Source organism: Periophthalmus magnuspinnatus, chromosome 7 (assembly GCF_009829125.3).
Source record: "Periophthalmus magnuspinnatus isolate fPerMag1 chromosome 7, fPerMag1.2.pri, whole genome shotgun sequence".
Taxonomy (NCBI): domain Eukaryota; kingdom Metazoa; phylum Chordata; class Actinopteri; order Gobiiformes; family Gobiidae; genus Periophthalmus; species Periophthalmus magnuspinnatus.
This window is the reverse complement of record NC_047132.1, coordinates 11,251,924-11,270,876: the sequence shown is the minus strand read 5'-3', so window position 1 is coordinate 11,270,876 and position 18,953 is coordinate 11,251,924. Positions and strand designations below refer to the sequence as shown.

At 38.5% G+C, this 18,953-nt stretch overlaps 2 protein-coding genes across 6 annotated transcripts in view; both read right to left on the bottom strand.

Annotated features, from left to right (window-relative positions):
* Positions 1-3,990, bottom strand: part of LOC117373808 (cyclin-T1) — a 75,207-nt gene extending 71,217 nt beyond the window's left edge. For 2 of the 5 annotated variants that reach the window (XM_055223232.1, XM_055223233.1), the window contains exons 1-4: positions 3,781-3,981; positions 3,149-3,230; positions 1,490-1,618; positions 669-729 (exon numbers count right to left, since the gene is read on the bottom strand). In XM_055223232.1, the coding sequence (XP_055079207.1) occupies positions 669-729; positions 1,490-1,618; positions 3,149-3,230; positions 3,781-3,953 (445 nt within the window). In that variant the 5' untranslated portion in view covers positions 3,954-3,981. Of the gene's footprint in view, positions 1-668; positions 730-1,489; positions 1,619-3,148; positions 3,231-3,780 lie in introns of those variants that run through there. The other 3 variants (XM_033969914.2, XM_033969913.2, XM_055223234.1) reach the window with 3 other exon arrangements.
* A 5,498-nt stretch (positions 3,991-9,488) lies between these two features.
* Positions 9,489-16,281, bottom strand: sarnp (SAP domain containing ribonucleoprotein). Its single transcript, XM_033969669.2, has 11 exons — positions 16,134-16,281; positions 14,774-14,873; positions 14,133-14,176; positions 13,053-13,129; positions 12,871-12,919; positions 12,623-12,696; positions 12,480-12,517; positions 12,041-12,066; positions 11,876-11,944; positions 11,254-11,337; positions 9,489-9,983 (listed from the first exon to the last, which is right to left on the bottom strand). The coding sequence occupies exons 1-11, from the start codon at positions 16,164-16,166 to the stop codon at positions 9,942-9,944; spliced, it is 636 nt and encodes a 211-aa protein (XP_033825560.1). The 5' UTR covers positions 16,167-16,281; the 3' UTR covers positions 9,489-9,941.
* Positions 16,282-18,953: the final 2,672 nt, after the last annotated feature.

The following is an 18,953-nucleotide window of genomic DNA, read 5'->3' as shown; positions in this document are numbered from 1 at the left end:
TCCATGGAGACGCTATTGCATGCTTTGCTTAGAAGGTTCCACATTATGGCATTTAACTTGGGTAAGCAGTCCTGACCAAGCCTAACTGAAAATCTGGAGATGGGTCCCACTGCTGCTGGCAAATTTAACCCAAAAACACAGACGGGTCAAATGTAGAGGACTAATTTCACTATGGGGAAGTGCATAGAACAGGTTTTTAGGATTCTGAAATTTTGGCTTAATTTGGAGGGATAAAACCTATTGTAAATATAAATTATAGTTTTACACCCATCAAGAAGCAATTTTTTTAGAGAGTTCCATAGTGATACATGACAATGGGAGAATTGTATCCAAACATTTGTCAAAATCTGCACAAGAAACACGTGTTTTGGTAAAATTGGTAGTTTAACCCGTCATAGACAATTTAACTTCTAACTAGTCCTTTTTGCAATTACAGCGTTTGAAAAAAAGTTGAATAAATGCAATATAGATACGTTTAATACTGCATGTAGAACAATCCAGGCGAAGTATTAACATCTCCATGGTGACAAGAAAGTGGTGTACCCTCTACCTGAAAAGTTACGTAGTGCATCTTTAATCTGTGTTCATTAAGTTTCTATGGATTGGGATACCGTCATAAAGCAGGGGCCTGGGGGGAAACCGACCCTGTGCGTGTCTCCCATACTTACCCAGGGTCTGCAGAATTATGCTCTCAAGAATGACCAGGTCTTGGGCTTGCTGCAGGTAGGCCTGAGGTCAAAGGTCAGAGGACAGGCACATTACTGACTGGGCGCCTTAGTCCAGTAGCAGAGCAAACAGCAAACGCAACTGTCCCACATTTTTTATAGATCAATCTGATAATATTATATTTACAGTAATTTCCACCCCTTTTTATAAAATGAAAATACAGGGATCATTGTGGGGGTTGTGACGTCAAGTTACATTTGCTCTTGCCCTTATTGTTACTTTATTACAAGAACCTCTGATATAACCCAGCTTTTGTAATAGGCATGTAACAATACTGCAGTGTTTCCCATAGATTTGTAAAAATTAAGGTAGTATAAATTAGTTTTATTTTCATCTCATTCAATTTGTGGAGTGGAAATGTCACTTACTGTCCATATTTCATTCTTTACCAGTTGTGTCTCTTTTAAAAGTTTAGGATGATATAATGAGAAACAAACATCTAATTTTGTTATGCCAATATATAGTCCAGATTGTTTTTAGACTCTGGGGGAGAATGTTAGACTGAGGGGCCACCATAGCCTCTAGCATTAATGGGAAACACTGATATTGGATCTATTGTGGTATTAGACTGTCATTAACTACAATAATAATGATATTATTGACATGTAAAACATATGGAGTTCTATGTTCATGAGACAATATATTGGGCCCCAACACAAATCACAAATGAGTTTAATACAGTTGCATTGCTACACACCCATTTTCTGAGATCACTGGGTCGTACAGATTGTGAATGTAAACAGGGGCGGTTTGAAGCACTTACGTCACTGCGTACATCTGGAGACGGGTCCTGGGGATTCAAACATGCGTGTGCCACTTTGATGACATGCTCCAGTTTACGCGGCTGCTCTTCGACTTTAGCCGCGAGAAAGAGCGCTGCTGGGGACACGATCTAACAGGGACATAAAGGGTAAAACATTCAGTCATTGATGGGTTCATCTCAGGCCTGTCACGATAGCAAACTCTGAAGTATGATATATTGCTTAAAAAGGTCCTATATTACACAAACTCTTGTGAGCTTTAAGCCATGTTGCAATGTTGTTACCTCATCAAAAACATACTTGGAGTCATGTTTTGTTTTTGAGAGAAGAAGAACTCAGCCTAAATATGCAGGGTTTGCGTGTTAAACATGAGTGAATGAAACAAAACACAACTCGAGGTGTGTTTGTGATGAGGAAACATTATAAAATAGATCAGAAAATAACATAATAGGGACCCTTTAAGAAAAAAAATTAAGATATACGATAATATTGAAACTAATCTATGCCACTGACACACCAACCCTAAATTAGAATTCTTCTCAAAAAACTGCAATATGGTTAAAATAAACAAACCACCACAAATAAATAGCAGAATAATAGTAAGTTATGCATCAAGTCATTAATTCATCCCCTAACAGCTCAAATCTAATCGTACAACAGGAGAAATAACAAAAAAGCTCCCCCCTAGTACTAAGAAACAGCACCACTATAAATATTGACTCCAAAAAATTATCATTCCACCCATCATGTATTCAACGATAACTCGATATAGTGATTATTGTGACAGCTTAGGTGCACCTTAGACCTGTGGGAAGTTGTAGTATTTTTTCAGTTAGTAATGGAGGAGCTCCTGCAAAATTAGAAGTTTACTATTTTAGTAAACTTCTACTCAGTTAACTAGAATAGAGAAGAGCTCCAAGAATGGTCAAAGTTAGGAAATTGCAAAGGCTGCAATTATCTACGTAACAATATCTTCTGTAATCAAAATGTCTTATTACAAAAATCTGCTAACCCTGTCATTTTACACCAACCCTGTGTAGTCTAAAACTCAGAAACCAAAATAGAAATTTTAGTCAGCAGTTATTAAGATAACAGGATATTTTCTAGTATGTCAAGAACATTTTGTCTTATTAAAGAAAATCATGTTTACCTGTAGAAACATGTTCTGAAATTCACACCAGTCGTATACAAGTTTATCAGTTCCAATTTCAGTCTCTCAGATTTCAATGCACATAAACCGTGCACTGAATACTACTACTGAAAACCAATTGTAAATAAAATCATGATACCCATCAAAAAATTGCAATTGGGACAATTTTTATTTAAAAAAAATGCTTCAGCCCTGTGTTAAAGTTTGGGCATTCCCTAGTTCAGACTTGGGACATCCTTTACAACCAGTTTAATGATGATTCAGTCCAGGTATGTTCATGTTACAGTCACATACGTGAGCTGGTAAAGACCCAAGTAAACACCAGTCTTTGTTTAGTCCTGCTTGTATATTTTAAAAGGTGGTGCTTGATAAAAGTTTGAGATGCTCCCTTCTGGACCAAATGTTTTCCAGTATAGTGCTGATAGTGTCCTTCAAATACATTTAAAAAGGTAGCACGTGACAAGTTTGAGGTTCTCTGCCCTGGACAAAAAGCTTTCATAAAGACACTCACGTTTCTGTGGAACCTGGTGAAGGACTGGACCATGTAGAAGCGGTGCATGTACACGATGGCGGTGTTGATCGTGAGTTGTGAGCTGAACAACTGTTAAGGAAAACATAGGAGCTGCAGACACGCTTCAAACACACATAAAAACGCGCCAGACACGCTAAAAACAGCTGTCCCATCCCATCTATTTATGTAGAGCCCCCGACCAGCACGGGCCAAGAGCTAACGAAGCATTAAACAAGTAGCTATGCAATACATTATAAACTAACCTCCTATGAAATCGCTGTTACATAATTTGGGGTCTTTAAACATCTAAAGCTAACCCCTACTCGTAATTTAATCATACTTGGTAGAAAAACACATGCTAATGCTAATGCCCTCGGGGCCCGCTGAGCGCAGAGGCCTAGAAGCATCGCGTTAGCTCCGTAACGCGCTGACAACACGCCGATCGCACTGAAATACACCACAAATCACAACATCGACGCATTAAATACGCCAAATAAGGTCAAATGGGAGTAAATAATACAGTTTGAGTAAAGTCTAGCCGGTTCACGAAGAAACCGGCTCGGTAAAGGCCACACACCGCTGCTAGCCACAGGCTAAGAGGGTAAGCTAGCACCGCTAAACAAAAAAGATACACATTGAGGCGCTGTCCCATGTCCTGCAGCAGGTTCGCCCCTTGTTGCCGGTACGAGAGCTCCTTATCGGGGTCCAGTCCAGCTCTCCGGGACGGGTTGTTGTCGATCTGCTGCCGGGTAAAGTACCATTTGTTGTGGCTGTTTGTCGGGAGAGATCGGAACGCAGCCGCCATCACTGAGAAGGACGAGAGTTTAAAATTTCCTCGCGTCACCGGAAGTGGCGTCACAAACCCGGAGATATATAAACACCGCAGTGCACGAGCTCAACGCCAGGGGTCGTCAAAAGAACAGAAACAAACTAAGTGACTATTTTTGATCTATGTTATTATAATGTTGTTTCCTCATCAAAAACAGACCTGGAGTTGTGTTTTGAAGAAACAAAAGGAATTCTTTCTGCGAACGCTGTCGGAACTATCAACAACAAATTATTGAGCTACAAGCACGGATATTTGTTTTAGAATCTGAAAAAGGACTTCACCAAACGCTTCCTGTGACCTCCAGTGGTAAGCAACCCACAGTTACTTTCAGAGAAGAGAGTGAAAAATCTGCTACTTTCAACTTAAACCTGAGTGATACGGTGTCTTTTCCAAAACTTTGTAAAGACAAGAATTTCAAGCCAACGCGACAAGTGATAAGAGACAATGCTAATATAGTTACATCACCCAAAATACAACTTACAAACAGATTTTTACCACTGTCACAGACTGATGTTGATGTTAATATACAAACAGAAAATGGATTTTTGTCGCAAAACAAGAGCAATGAAGTTGGCAAAAGAGCGGCGGCAGACAGGCGGTCTGTGCCAAACGTCAAGGTCAGAGATACGCTGCTGCTAGGAGACGGTGCTATCAGAGATGTGACTCACAGAGGAATCCAAACTTGCTCGTACCCCAGTCACACTGTCTCTGAGATTACAAAACTCCTCCCAAAAGTTTTGTCAACACACCAAGGAGCTAAACAGCTGATTGTGCACGTGGGTGCAGTTGACACCAGAATGAATGAAACTGAAATCTTGAAAAAGCATTTCATTGAATTATTTGAGGAGCTTGATAAAGTGGAGGTTAAGACTTTCATCAGTGGACCTCTTCCTACCATAGACAGAAGGAAGATGAACAAATTTACCCGGCTGCTTCAGCTGAACACATGGCTGTTCAACGAATGTGCAGCCAGAGGACTGCACTACATTGAGAACTTTGATCTTTTCTGGAAACGAGAGGATCTGTTCAAGGGAAATGGCCCGCACCTGAGCAGAGGTGGAGTAAGAGTGTTGACGGATAACCTCCTCCACGCTCTGAGAAACCGGCCTGGACAGGGTCCTGGGCCAGTGAGAGAAAAGAGGAATGAGAGAAGCATTCCTGCTGCACCAACCACAGACCAAGCCAATGTGTCAGCACCACCAGCAGCACCACAACTACAACCACCACCTCCCCCAGCGAAGGAGTCACCACCAGCAGCACAACCATCTCCCCCAGCGAAGGATTCAGCTGCACCACCACCTCCCCAAGAGAACAAGTCACCCCTGCCCACAGACCAACCCTGGGTCCCCTTTGCTACATCCACTCCCTCTAGGGACTCCTCACTCTCCTTTTCCTCCCCACCTTCACCTATGGCCCTTCCCGACCATCTAGAAAGTCTCATCAGATCAGGAATTAAGATGGCTCCTCTCACACCTAAAATAGAGCGATCAAGAGTTCTGGCATCAACTATGCTGAACTCTTCCCCGTACCCACCTATCCCCCCTCGTCTTTCACGCAAACTCCCCCCTGCTCCGCCTCCTCGGCCCTCACCTGGTCCCTCACCCAAACTCCCCCCTGCTCATTCACCTGGTCCCTCACCCAAACTCCCCCCTCCTCGCCCTTCCCCCAGAGCTGTTATCAACAAGAGCTAGGACACACAGGGCCTCTGCTGTCTCAGGACATACAGTCATGATAAAGATAATATCATGCTGAGGCCCTGTGATGGAGCTATATCTACAGTTACACCGCGTAGACTGATTAACAGAAGGACAGTTAGACTGTCCAATCAGAGACATTTAGTTCACATTCCCTGTAAGAAGATAACATCCAGTCCTACTGAAACTAATCTGAAACTTGCTGTGCTCAATGTCAGATCTTTATGTAACAAGTCCTTTTTAATTAATGATTTTATTTCTTCTTTTAGTCTTGACTTTATGTTTTTAACTGAAACATGGCTCGACAAAAACACAGGTAATGCAATTCTAGTGGAATCAACTCCACCCAACTTCAAATTTGAATCTGAAACACGAGTAAACAAAAAAGGTGGAGGTGTGTGCGCATTTTTTAGGGATAGTTTAGTTACTCACAGATTGTCATTTGGAGTGTTTTCATCTTTTGAGTATGTTTCATTCAAAATGGAGCTAAAACAATCCCCCTCCATACTCTACTTAGTCATATACAAACCTCCCCAGCACTGTCTGAGTTTTATTGATGATTTTACTGAGATGCTTTCAGTCATATGCACAGACTTTGATGGTTTAGTCATTACAGGTGATTTTAATGTACATGTGGATAATGTGTTTGACAGGAACGCTAAAGAGCTCAGTTCTGTCCTTGAAACCTTTGGCCTGACTCAGCATGTCAGCGAGCCCACCCACAACAGAGGACACACCTTGGACCTGCTCATTACAAAAGGAGTAAATATTTCAAATGTCAATGTGGTGGATGTTGCTCTGTCTGATCATTTCTGTGTCTTCTTTGACCTGTCTGTTATTCCCAAACCAGCGGCTGGTCCTGCAGTTGTTCGAAGGAGACACATAAATGATAAAACAGGTGCACTGTTCATGGAAATGATACACTTTGAAAATGCCTCATGTTCTGATGTTGATGATTTGTTGAACTCTGTAACTTCGAGTGTTTTGAATGTTCTGGACACCATTGCCCCGATGAAGGTTAAAATGGTTAAAGATAAGCAGAAAGCGCCATGGAGGAATGATGACTCGGTCAGGGCACAGAAAAGGGAGTGCCGGAGGGCCGAGCGGGAATGGCGCAAGTCAAAGCTCCAGGTTCATTATGAAATTTACAGAGAAAAGATGCACATGTACAACCACAGTTTATGTAGAACAAGGCAAAGGTATTTTTCTGACATTATTGGAAGTTGTAGTAACAACTCTCGTATCCTGTTTGCAACGGTAAACAGATTAACAAACCCCCCAGCTCCACTGCCGTTAGAACTAATTTCCACATCTAAGTGCAATGAGTTTGCAGTATTCTTTAATGACAAGGTTCAGGGTATTAAAAATGCCATAAATTCCACAACACAAATAACAACCCAGCACCCACCTAGACACTTAGAGCTGACTCACTTTACACCTGTAACTGATAAAACTGTCCAAGAGATTGTCACCAGTCTGAGTTCTACATGCTGCCTCGATGTGCTACCCACTAAATTTTTAAAGTCTGTGCTCAACAGTTTGCTGTCACCACTCACTCACATAGTTAATATGTCACTTCAATCTGGAACATTCCCAAGTGCTTTGAAAACTGCGGTTATCAAGCCTCTCCTAAAGAAGAGCAGTCTTGATGCCACAATATTGAACAATTATCGACCAATCTCAAATCTGCCATTTTTAGGCAAAGTCCTTGAAAAAGTTGTTTACCAACAGCTTATTAACTTCCTTGAAATGAACAACTCCTTTGATGTTTTCCAATCAGGTTTTAGACCCCACCACAGCACTGAGACTGCTCTTATCAAGGTGACAAATGACATCCGCCTGAACACTGATGCAGGCAAAGTCTCAGTCTTGATCCTGTTAGATCTGAGTGCTGCTTTTGACACTGTTGATCATGGGATCCTCTTACAGAGACTGGAGGACTGGGTGGGCATCTCTGGTACGGCACTAAACTGGTTCAAGTCCTATTTAGAAAACAGGGAGTACTTTGTTGAAATTGGAAAATGTATATCAGATAAAATGTCCCTGACCTGTGGGGTGCCCCAGGGTTCAATCCTGGGACCCCTGCTGTTCAATCTCTACATGCTGCCATTAGGCCAGTTAATACGCAGCAATAATGTGTCTTACCACAACTATGCAGATGACACTCAGATCTATGTCTCACTAGCAGCAGGTGAATATGGACCAGTGGATTCACTCTGCCACTGCATCCAACAGATCAGTGTGTGGATGCAAAACAACTTTCTCCAGCTAAACTCAGACAAGACTGAAGTTATCATCTTTGGCCCACAGAAACATAGAGAAAGTGTCAGCAGTCACCTCCAGTCTCTCTCTCTAAAACCTTCAAATCAGGCTAGAAATCTAGGGGTAATAATGGACTCAGACTTGAACTTTAACAGCCACATCAAATCAATAACATCTGCAGCTTTTTACCACCTAAAAAACATTGCAAAAATCAAAGGTATACTGTCAAAGCCAGACTTAGAGAGACTTATCCATGCATTTGTCTCCAGTAGGTTAGACTACTGTAACGGCCTGCTCACTGGCCTCTCCAAACGAGCCTTAACACAGCTGCAGTACATCCAGAATGCTGCTGCTCGGGTCCTGACTAGAACCAGGAAGTATGAGCACATAAGTCCTGTGCTCAGGTCTCTGCACTGGCTTCCTGTAGCTCAAAGAATAGACTTTAAAGCAGCTCTGCTTGTGTATAAGTCTCTCCATGGCCTAAGTCCAAAGTATATCTCCGACATGTTAGTGCCATATGAACCATCTCGCAATTTGAGGACTTCAGGGATCGGCCTCCTGCTGGTGCCCAGAGTCAGGACTAAACATGGGGAATCAGCGTTTAAATTTTATGCAGCTAAAACTTGGAACAGTCTTCCTGAAGATGTGAGACAGGCCTCTACTTTGACAATGTTTAAATCCAGACTCAAAACAGTTCTGTTTAGCTGTGCATATGACTGACAGGTTTTTATTCTGCACTCTTCTCTTTTAATGTTGATTTTATGATGATTATTTGTGATTATTTATGTTTGATTTGTGTGATTTTAATGTCTTTCTTATTCTGTAAAGCACTTTGAATTACCTTGTGTACGAATTGTGCTATACAAATAAACTTGCCTTGCCTTGCCTTTTGTTTCATTCACACATGTTTAACACACAAACCCTGCATATTTTTAGGCTGAGTTCTTCTCTTAAACTGAAAACACTCTGTTTCACCTTGTGATGTTTTGTGAGGATACTGGAAGTGCTCCACTGTGTTTTTAAACTCCATACACCTTCACTAGGATCATTTGGATAATTTCAGCCCTGGAAATGCCTATCTCTAAAGAACAAAATGTAACTTGAAAACTACCGCTTCATGACATCACAAGGTGCAACAAAGCATTTTGAGATTTAGAGATGTACTTTTACTTGAGTATTTTTTTGCTCCAGTATCTGTACTTGAGTACCACCACTGTTTGTCACAAACAAAATGTTGAGGCTTTTATGTAGAGGTTTTTGTATTTAAAATTGCTGATTTCTAACAAATCATTGTTTGGCTGTTCCCACATAGACCAGAAGGTAATTGGTTTGATTCCAGCTGTGACTAGTGCATTTTGTGATACCCTTTGCCAATGAATGCATGTGGTGCAATTGCGTGAGTAATGGGGTCAGAAAGGCTGGTGGCAGTGTGACCTTGATCCATGTAATTACAAAAAATTTGAAACAACTCCAGGTATGTTTTTGATGAAGGAACATACATTTTGCCTCACGTGACCCTAACCCCTACTGTAAACAAAACTGAATAAGTAGGCAATATTTTTAAAACAATTTATTAAATCACAAAGTTATATAAAATGACAGAACAAAAACTGTGTCTGTAAAATGAAAATACACTGTAAGTAGGAGCGTTTATCTATCAGGGAATTACGTCATTGTTTATTCAGCCTAGAGTCCACAGATTTTAAAATATTTTATAAAAAGCACAAAAACAACACTTTACTACTATGGTTACAGCAGGCGTTTATATATTTTTGCAATAACAACCGTAATGTTTCTAAATCTATGAAACAAATCTTTTTTATATACCGGTAATTACCAATAAAAAGAAAACAAAAATTGATTATCTTCGATTAAAACAAAATTAAAAAGCAATGACCTAAATAACTGGCCTATTTACACTGGGAGATGTTTTATTAGAAACTGAGCATTGAAATGTAGTTTTGCAAGGTTGTGTGATATGAAACATTTTACAAAAGCTTGAAAATGTCTATGCCATTCCAAATCGCTCAGCACGCTTCAACTTCTTGGCCTGTGGAAAAAAAAAATATTAGTATGAAACTGACAAAAGCTCATTAGAAAGATTAGAAAATATTTGATAACAGTAGCAAATATACAATTATGACACATTTAAGCTCATGTACCCAGTGATGGTAGAAGTACTTAATGCTGTTACGAAAAAGTACAGATACTGGAGCAAAAAATACTCAAGTAAAAGTATTAGAATACCTGTTTAAAAATCTACTTAGAGTAAAAAGTAAAATATTTTTGCGCAGATTTTGAGATCTAATAAAGCTTCAAATGAATTCAGATTGAACAGCCATTTTTAACTGTAAATTTTTGTTTGCTGAAATTATGAACATATTAAAAATGATCCTCTAAGCCTCAGTCCAGTAACAGCTGTTAAACAAGAAAAACATTGAGAATGTGAAAATAATTTTACATAGTATTTTCTCTAATAATAATATATAGGTATAATAATAATAATAATAATAATAATAATAATAATAATAATAATAGGTAATAACTAATATTGAAGCTACTGACAGAGTCACCTATTTTCATCCTATCAGGCACATTGTTACTAGGAATCATAGGAAACAAACTGCCTGGCACAATCCCAGACACTTGATTCTCTGTCATGGTGCATTTGTAAGTTACTAAGTTTAACTAAAATATGTTCCTCACTCAGGGTTTGAAATCAGGTACTGGCCCTTTAAGTTAATTTCACACAGTTTAAGACAATACATGGACAAAGTGTTAAGTGCACACTAAAACAGCACAGTTGCCAGCAGAAGTCACAGTCTCATACCTCCACATGGTAACAAGAATAATAATTCTTCATAATTCTGATTATTTGGAGCATATTTGAAATCAATTACTTCAAACTATAACTTTTCTACTGTCCAAATTTACCTGTAGAGAAATGAGACCCAATATAATGTTTTAGTAATGTTTGGGGCACTCATTTTCAAAAAAAAAAAAAAAAACATTAGAAAAAAGGCTTGGAGTGGCAGAACAAGCAAACATGTGAACAGACGTTAACTGCATTTTCCAATTGCAAGATTTTTGTGATTAAATAAAAGTAATAACTGAAACTGGGATTATAAATTTGATTAATAGCACATTTCACAACCTTAGACAAATGTTACAGAATGGAAACGAGGAGGTTGTTTTGATGGGGAGGACATAGCGACTTTTCTTCAGCGTTTGTTTGTCTAAGGGTGTATTCCATGCTTTGCGATGTGATGTCACAATATATTTTTAGCAACTGTAAAAAGTTCTACAGCACAGACTCATACCTCGACATCAGGAGCTGCTCCAGTTGCTCCGGTCAGAATGCCAAACCTCTCTTTTCTCTTCTTTAGCTTCTCATCTTCTTCGATCTGTAAAAAATTACATATAAAATGTACATCATTTAAATGAATTAAATATTAGCGAGCAGGTCCGTCAACAGAAATTTGTGGGCCCAGGGCAAGAACCCTCACATGGGGCCCGCTTCTAATATAAATCAGGCATATTGTTATATTCTCAAAGATTTTACCAAACAGAAAATTCACAAATGTTAAATCTGAATGTATTTGTTTAGGGATATCCATAAACTCACTATAATACTCTTATGGCTCGCTGATCTTTCTATTGTCAATAATAAAGCCATGCTAACTGCTTTTTCTTCTTTATGTTTATTTATACAGGGGAACCCAATGAGAGCACCCAGATTCTTTTTCATGGGTGCCTTGTTTAAAACACTAAACACACAAAAAACAAATAAGTACATAAGTATATTTTGATGCAACAGTGAAAAAACAATTTCAACTTCACTCATATACGCAGACAAAGAGCGCAGATATTAACCATAAAACTATTCTTAAACAGCAAATTAACCATAGAACCTTTTATACCTCAAAAAGCAACTACTGTTACCTTTTGTGAAATGGAAGACACGTTCACACCAAATCGCTCTGCTCTCTTCTTCAGCTGATCCACATTAACCTTTAAGAGATAATTCAAGGTTGGAAAATAAATAAAATTAATTAAATACATTGTTTGGATATGAGTTCATAAAGAAACAACATCTGGAAAACTTACTGCGGTTTTTCCGGTGGCGACAGAACCTGTGGTAAACCAGAGTTTTAGTTTATCAGTTTAAACATTTAAAATAAGTGGATGATAGTACAGAACATTATTCAAATTCAATGGTGGAATGTGACAAAGTACAAGTAGTGAAGTACTATACTTAAATATAGTACTTTGAACTGACTGAAAAGTAAAAAGTACTTTTCTTATGATTTGAGAGGTTATTTTTACCATGTTCGTGGAAACATCCTGACTTAAGTTTTCGAGTTCAACGTAACTTTTTACCTCAGTATCTGTACTTTTACTTAAGTAAATAATTGAGTACTTCATCCAACACTGTTCAAATTTAATCACAGTTGCAAGGCTTGTCAGAAAAAGTTGCAATTTGATGTTTTTCACAAATAGTTCACTTCTAAAGCCTAATGCAGAGCTATTTCAGAGAGTACAATACCTAATGATGGGCTCTTTGCATCTGCTGGGAGGCCAAATCTACAAGAAAGTCAAGTATTTTAGATATAATATCCAGTATAATATTCAACAAAAACACTGTAAAATAAACAAATGGAAAAGTTGAATAATTTATTAAATACTCACCTAGCTGCACGCTGGGCCTTCTTGCTCTCCGCAGTCGCTGGCATGTTAAAACGCTCGGCTCTTTTCTGGAGTCTCTGCAATGACAGCAAAGATCACATTAATCTTAATTAAAAAAGCTACAGTATGTAACTTTCTGCATGTTTCCATGAAAATAGGAACACACTATTTTCTACTTAAATGTCACACATTTCTGGTGTATAACAACATGTGTGATAGAAAAGCTTAGTTTAAAACAGAATCACACATACTTCAGTTGCTGATGATGGAGGATCAATTTTCACCACTTTTTTAGCAGCTCTGTGAAGAAAAGTTTAAAAATTGCAATAGTCAGATAAAGCTTCTGTTATTTAATTAAATTATATATATATGTAAAAAAAAAAAAAAAAAAAAAAAGTAAAACTATAAAAGTGAATTAAATCCAGAAACCCACTCTTCTGTACTTGTATTTGTCATCTCTGGAGGTTTAGAGACTTTCACAGGACTGACACTGTCTGCTTTACTGAAGTCCTGAAAAACAACACACGTTTACTTTAGGAATATTACAATTTAAATACCAGTAAGACAACTTTACTGAACCAAAATGTGGGTAGGTAAATTGGCAGCATTTGTGGTTGGAAAAATATAGTGGAAAAATAAACCAAGAGACCTTTTTGATAATATTGTAATGATCTGATATTTCATGTTTAGTTCAGAGTTAACACATTTTGTTGTTCTTATAACTGTTTATGTGTTGTTGTTGATGTAACTGCTTTTGTATGTGACACTTGGTTGCTATGACGACGAGTTGACGTGAAGGTTCTGTTGGTCGGTTTCTGATCTGTTTTGGAGACTGGCTCTAGTGAGTTGAGACTGTGGTTGTTTTGCTCTTGCTTTGGCGTGGATTATGACCATAGACTGTATAAAGAAGTGGACTAAGTGAGTGAGACGTCACCCACAGCATTCGGCTCCAGTCAAATGAAGCTTATGGAGGATAGCAGTTAAACGGGCTAATTTGGAGCCAGTGCTCCATATTTGGAAATTTCGGTTGTGAGCACCATAGCAACCAAAGTGTTAATCCAGAGGGAGGCTGTTGAAAGTAACGTCCCTTCCTGTCTGGACCACTGGATTGGCAGGAAGCAAGCGCTTAGCAACGATGTCAATCAAACCTGTTGCTACCACTAACAGGAGTGAAAGAAGGCACCTGATTTGTCTCTTATTAATCTTCATATTTTGATTTAGGGACACAATGATGAAATACGATCATGTAAAGCAGGATCGGAGCCAGAAGTGCATGCTCACATCCTATTTGGAACATGGCGGGTAGCAGGTTAGATATGTCCATTTATATAAACAGTCTATGATTACAGCCTATGGTAGGCCTTGTGTTCAGAAAATAAACAACCCAAAGACGTTTGGTTGGTGTTTCCAATAATGAACTAATGGACCAATATTTTTGAGAATACTTAAGATCAGGTTCAACATATGTGGACATTTCTTATTTAAAAAGTATAGAATGTGGTTTGTGGTTTACCTCTGTGTCTTCAGCCAGGACATCATCCACATCCACGTCGTCATCTGGGGTAAAAGATCAGATCAGTTACCAGGGGGTGAAAACAGCCTGAGCCAATCAGTAGGAAAGACATGCATTCTATAGTTGCTCTTTTGATTTTAATGCCACTTTTTGACTATGGTTCATGAGTTAAGTAATGATCGTTTACTTTTTTTTTTTAAACGTTTTGCAGTGGTGGATTGTAACAAAGTAGTAAAGGTAGTACATTTTACCTTTTTACTTTTACTTCACTACAATTGAGAGCAGGTGTCTGTGCTTTCTACTCCACAGCACTTTTGAACTGGACTGCAAAGTAACTTATTTTTTATTATTGTTTGAAACCTGCTAAAAATCTGAGGGTTTATTTTTTTACATTCATAGTTTGCACAAACAAACTGTTACTGCTTCCTGCTTCTGAAGAGTGCAGATGTGATCCTTACTTGCTCCTGCTGCTTCCTACTTTTACTTAAGTCTGTGTAATCCCTCAGGGTACAGTAGTGTAACAGCTAAAATTCAAATTACCATTCTATAGGGATGTCAAACTGGTGGTTAATGATGATGTAATTTGAGCAGAATACATGTGTTTGGTACATTTTGCCATAAACGTGGTTACATTGACAGACCGTGTTCCTCCAGATAGGCCTGCAGTCGTGCGATGAGTTCTCCTTTGTTTCCTTTGGTTTCCAGGCCCCGGGCTTCACACTCCTGCCTCAGCTCCGCAAGCTACAAAACACAGGAACAATTAGTTCAAAACATTTACACAATATAAGGGAGGATTAATCAGAAAGAAAAATCAGATATCTTGTCCCAATAAAACTACTTTTTATAATATCAGACATTCTAGACTCTAAATGGAAGGTAAATATGGTGTGGCAAAATATTTAAATATTGTGATACTCAATGTGTTGATACAGTATCAAAAGGGCTGTAATACATATATATTTAGCTATGAGGATTTTTGGTAAGTTTCACAAATTTAAGTTGTAGAACAGTGGTAGCACAACAGATTTTTCCCTTAAGTATATAAATAAGTGACAACCATATATCCATGTGTCGCACATTCACCAATTTGAAGTGTAGTTTATAAACAGAATGTACATGTAGTGTATTTGTTTCTTTTAAAAGAGTGATCATAGTAGACTTTAATGTGCTATATACAGTAGTGTATGAAGTACAAGTAGTAAAGTACTGCACTTAAGTAAACATTTTAGATATCTGTATGTTAGTACATTTTAAAGTGAATATTTTTTACTTTTGCTACATTTAAGAGCAGGTATGTTTTTCAGCTTTATTAGATCTCAAAACCTGGGTGAAACACTTTTACTTTTTACTCTTTAAGTACATACTTAATACTTTTAAGTAGATTTCATGTGATACTTTTACTTCAATATTTTTTTGCTCTACTATTTGTACTTTTACTTAATTTGCAGAATTGAGTACTTCTTCCATCAGTGGATATTCATCAATCACCCCATGTATTGCCAGGAAACTAGATACAATCCCTTTTTCTTAATTTGTTAACTACTTCGTGGCATATTTTAAACAATAAATGCACAAATACTAAAATTACACTAATCTCGCGATATTTACATCGCATGATTGAAAATTGGGTGATTTCCCCGGAGCTTGTTTATTTTAATAGTGATTTAAATGCATCCTGGTGTAGTTATACAAAATGTTCCACTCTTTAAGTAAGTAAATCTGTAAATATACAAGTCCTACATTAAACTTTTGTTCAAACACGAGTTGCTTAAAAGTGAATCGGCTGTAGTAGTGTAGTAGTAGCAGCAACAGCTAGCAGCGAGCTAACTCAGCGGACAACGTGAACACGCCGGGTGAATGGTCGTAGTATGCGAAAATGCCCAAATATAAGGTCTTTTTTATCATAGAAAATACTAAATTATATCTAAGCATTCACAAGGCACGTTTACAATTCATATAGAGAGAGTTTATCGTGTTAAAGGTGAAAATAAACGTTCAAACCTTGAGCTTTTGCAGTTCTATGACTTCGGCCATGTTGCTTTGTTGATGCGTATCTTCCTCCAATCACGGAACAGGAGCGGCTACTTCTGCTTCTCCTCAGCCGGGACAGGAGCGCTGTGAGGCGGGCAGAGAGCACAGAGCCGCCGTGTGGATGCACCAAGACACTGGAGGAGCGCTGTGTAAGTGGAAATAGAGAGGGACATACTATTTAAAAAATAAACGAATACATAAATAATAATAATAACAACAATAATACATTAATTAATAAATATAGTCAATGTTGTTTTGAAAGTAGCAGATTCTGTGCATTATTTCATACTTTGTTCCTATTAATTACATTAACTATAGCCTACACTTTACCATTTCACCCTGTATTACGATGTGAAACATAAAATGTTGAAAAAAGTATTTATGTAGACTTGAGCTATTTTGGTGAAGTAAAATAATAACATTGTTCTATATCTCCAGCTGAGGTGGCTCAGCCATCTGTTCCGGATACTTCCTGGACGCCTCCCTGGGGAGGCCCCACTGGGAGGAGGCCCCAGGGAAGGGAAGACCCAGGAGGGACTATGTCTCTCGGCTAGCCTGGGAACTCCTTGGGGCCCCACCAGAGGAGCTAGAAGACGTGTCCAGGGTGAGGGAAGTCTGGGAGTCCCTGCTTAGACTGCGGCCCCTGCGACCCGGCCATGGATAAGGGGAAGAAAATGGATGGATGTTCTGTATCTATGGTATTTTCATAACAAATCCAAAATTAAAATCCATGTTGGCGGCTGAGGTGCACGCATAGTCCAAGGAGCAAAATCTGGCAAAAACAAGAAACACCAACTGAGTACGGAGAGCACAGCACAAAAAACACACAAAAAATCTTAAACCTGACAGTTCCATAGTGGTCCATGGGTCTATACTAGTCTATGTGTCTTATACTTGTTCTGATACAGCTCAAGATCATTCTAAAGATATTCAGGAAAGGTTCATTTCTGTTCTGTGAATGGGACCTTTGTAGTATCGATACCTGCTCAAATGAGTATCTAGTTTCGATACTAGTTTTGAGTATTGCTAAGTATCATATTTTTGATATTTTTGACAACCCTCTAACCTGCTAGAATATAGGTCAAGTGGTTTGTTTGCAGTTGAATTCTTTTGGTTATGGGGCTTTCAGTGATGCACTTAAAGTTACAGGGTTCATGCTCAAGACAATAGGATTTTGTGGTGAACGTGGAGATTATTCAAAACAAAAGAGGTTTAAAAGGTATCACGGTTTGAGTTTAAACAAAGGGTTCAATGATTTCATGATATTATCGAATTTCATTTTTTTCATACAAGACTGAAGTTTGAACAGCTAAACTGATACAAGAATCCCATGCATTTCAGAACATGTCCGTAGAAGTCTAAACTCCAGGGTTAGCAGCTTTTACACAGAATAAGACCCCATGGAGACACAGGGAGGGCATCTGACACACAGGGACATTTAGCTCTCAAAGAGGACAATATATTACCAAATATTACCAAAGCAGTCAAGGCCAAAATTGTTCTTAAGTAATACTATCGGTACTTCTAAATAATATTCCTCAACTAGAAGGAGTGGTTTCAAAATGTACACAACAGTAAAAGTATTTTGGGAATACTACGACTACTACTGTCAACTGATTTTAACATCTGATTTAAATTAATGCAATTTGCAGGACAAAACATGAAATGATGACAGTCCAAACTGTCAGGTATGAAAACAAACCAAACCTTGGTCTGAAAAAGAATCCATTACATTTTTTTTTTTTAATCGTTACAATTAGCAAAAGTCTGTGTTTATTAGGCAGAGGTGGGCAGTGAGTAGTTTTCAAACACCTGTACTTCTACTACAGTAATATATTATACCATGTAACAGTACTCTCACTCGAGTAAAAGTTGTGGTTCCTCTTCCCACTGTAAGTCTAAAGCAGGCATGTCCAAACTGCGGCCCGGGGGCCAAATGCGGCCCTCAGACCAATTTTTCTTGGCCCTCAAGCTTCCAGGTGAATTAGCCTGTATTTCTTTAAACAGTACTTTTTACTGTATATTTCTGAAAATCTGCTTTAACAAGCTCTTATCAAATATTTAATGTGTCCCATTGAGGATGTAAGCATGAATAAAGGTCTAGCGGTTCAGTCTAACTTGTAATAATAACACACATTTGAAGTATTCACTGTATTGGCGACCAGTCTATGGCCCTCAGTCGGCCCTCGGCTTTGTCTGTGATTTTATATGCGGCCCTTCATGAAAAAAGTTTGGACACCCCTGGTCTAAAGTGACTTGAGCTTTATGTTGACAATATGAAATGATTTGAACTTTTGTGTTTCTTGCAGCTCCTTCAGATGTGATTTAGTTTGGCTAATTTTTTTGTCTCTTTGAAATGACCAGATTTTGTGCATTATTTCATGTTTTGTCCTTCAAACTGCATTCACTTAAATCAGATGTTACGTCCAGTTAGTCACATGACCACTATGAAGCGCTGGTGAGCTGTTGAAATTGTGGGGTATGAAAACAAACTAAAACTTGGTCTGGAAAAAGAATGTATTAAAATGAATAAACGGAAGACCAGATGAACCTCTTTGGACTGTAACCATTTGATTTACAATTCTAATTTGATTCCAGTAATTATTCTGGGTTGTTAGTTATTCTACGATAACGCCAGATGATTGAGGTCAAATGAAAGAGGATTTTACACTGAATGTGGACTTTGTTTAAAAGCTTCATGATTTGGGCTCCAAACCTGCACAGAGCTGGAGGAGTTTAGGAGTCACACGTCCCTCCATAATCCACATTAACTTTACATTCCTCCATTTT

What these genes read in the sequence shown, in the direction of transcription:
- sarnp (XM_033969669.2), bottom strand. Translation starts at nt 16,166, where the DNA reads ATGGCCGAAGTCATAGAACTGCAAAAGCTCAAG. An exon ending in TCCTGGCTGAAGACACAGAG is followed by an intron (nt 13,130 to 14,132) that starts GTAAACCACAAA and finishes GTTGTTTTTCAG; the next exon opens with GACTTCAGTAAAGCAGACAG. An exon ending in CTCCATCATCAGCAACTGAA is followed by an intron (nt 12,697 to 12,870) that starts GTATGTGTGATT and finishes CTGTCATTGCAG; the next exon opens with AGACTCCAGAAAAGAGCCGA.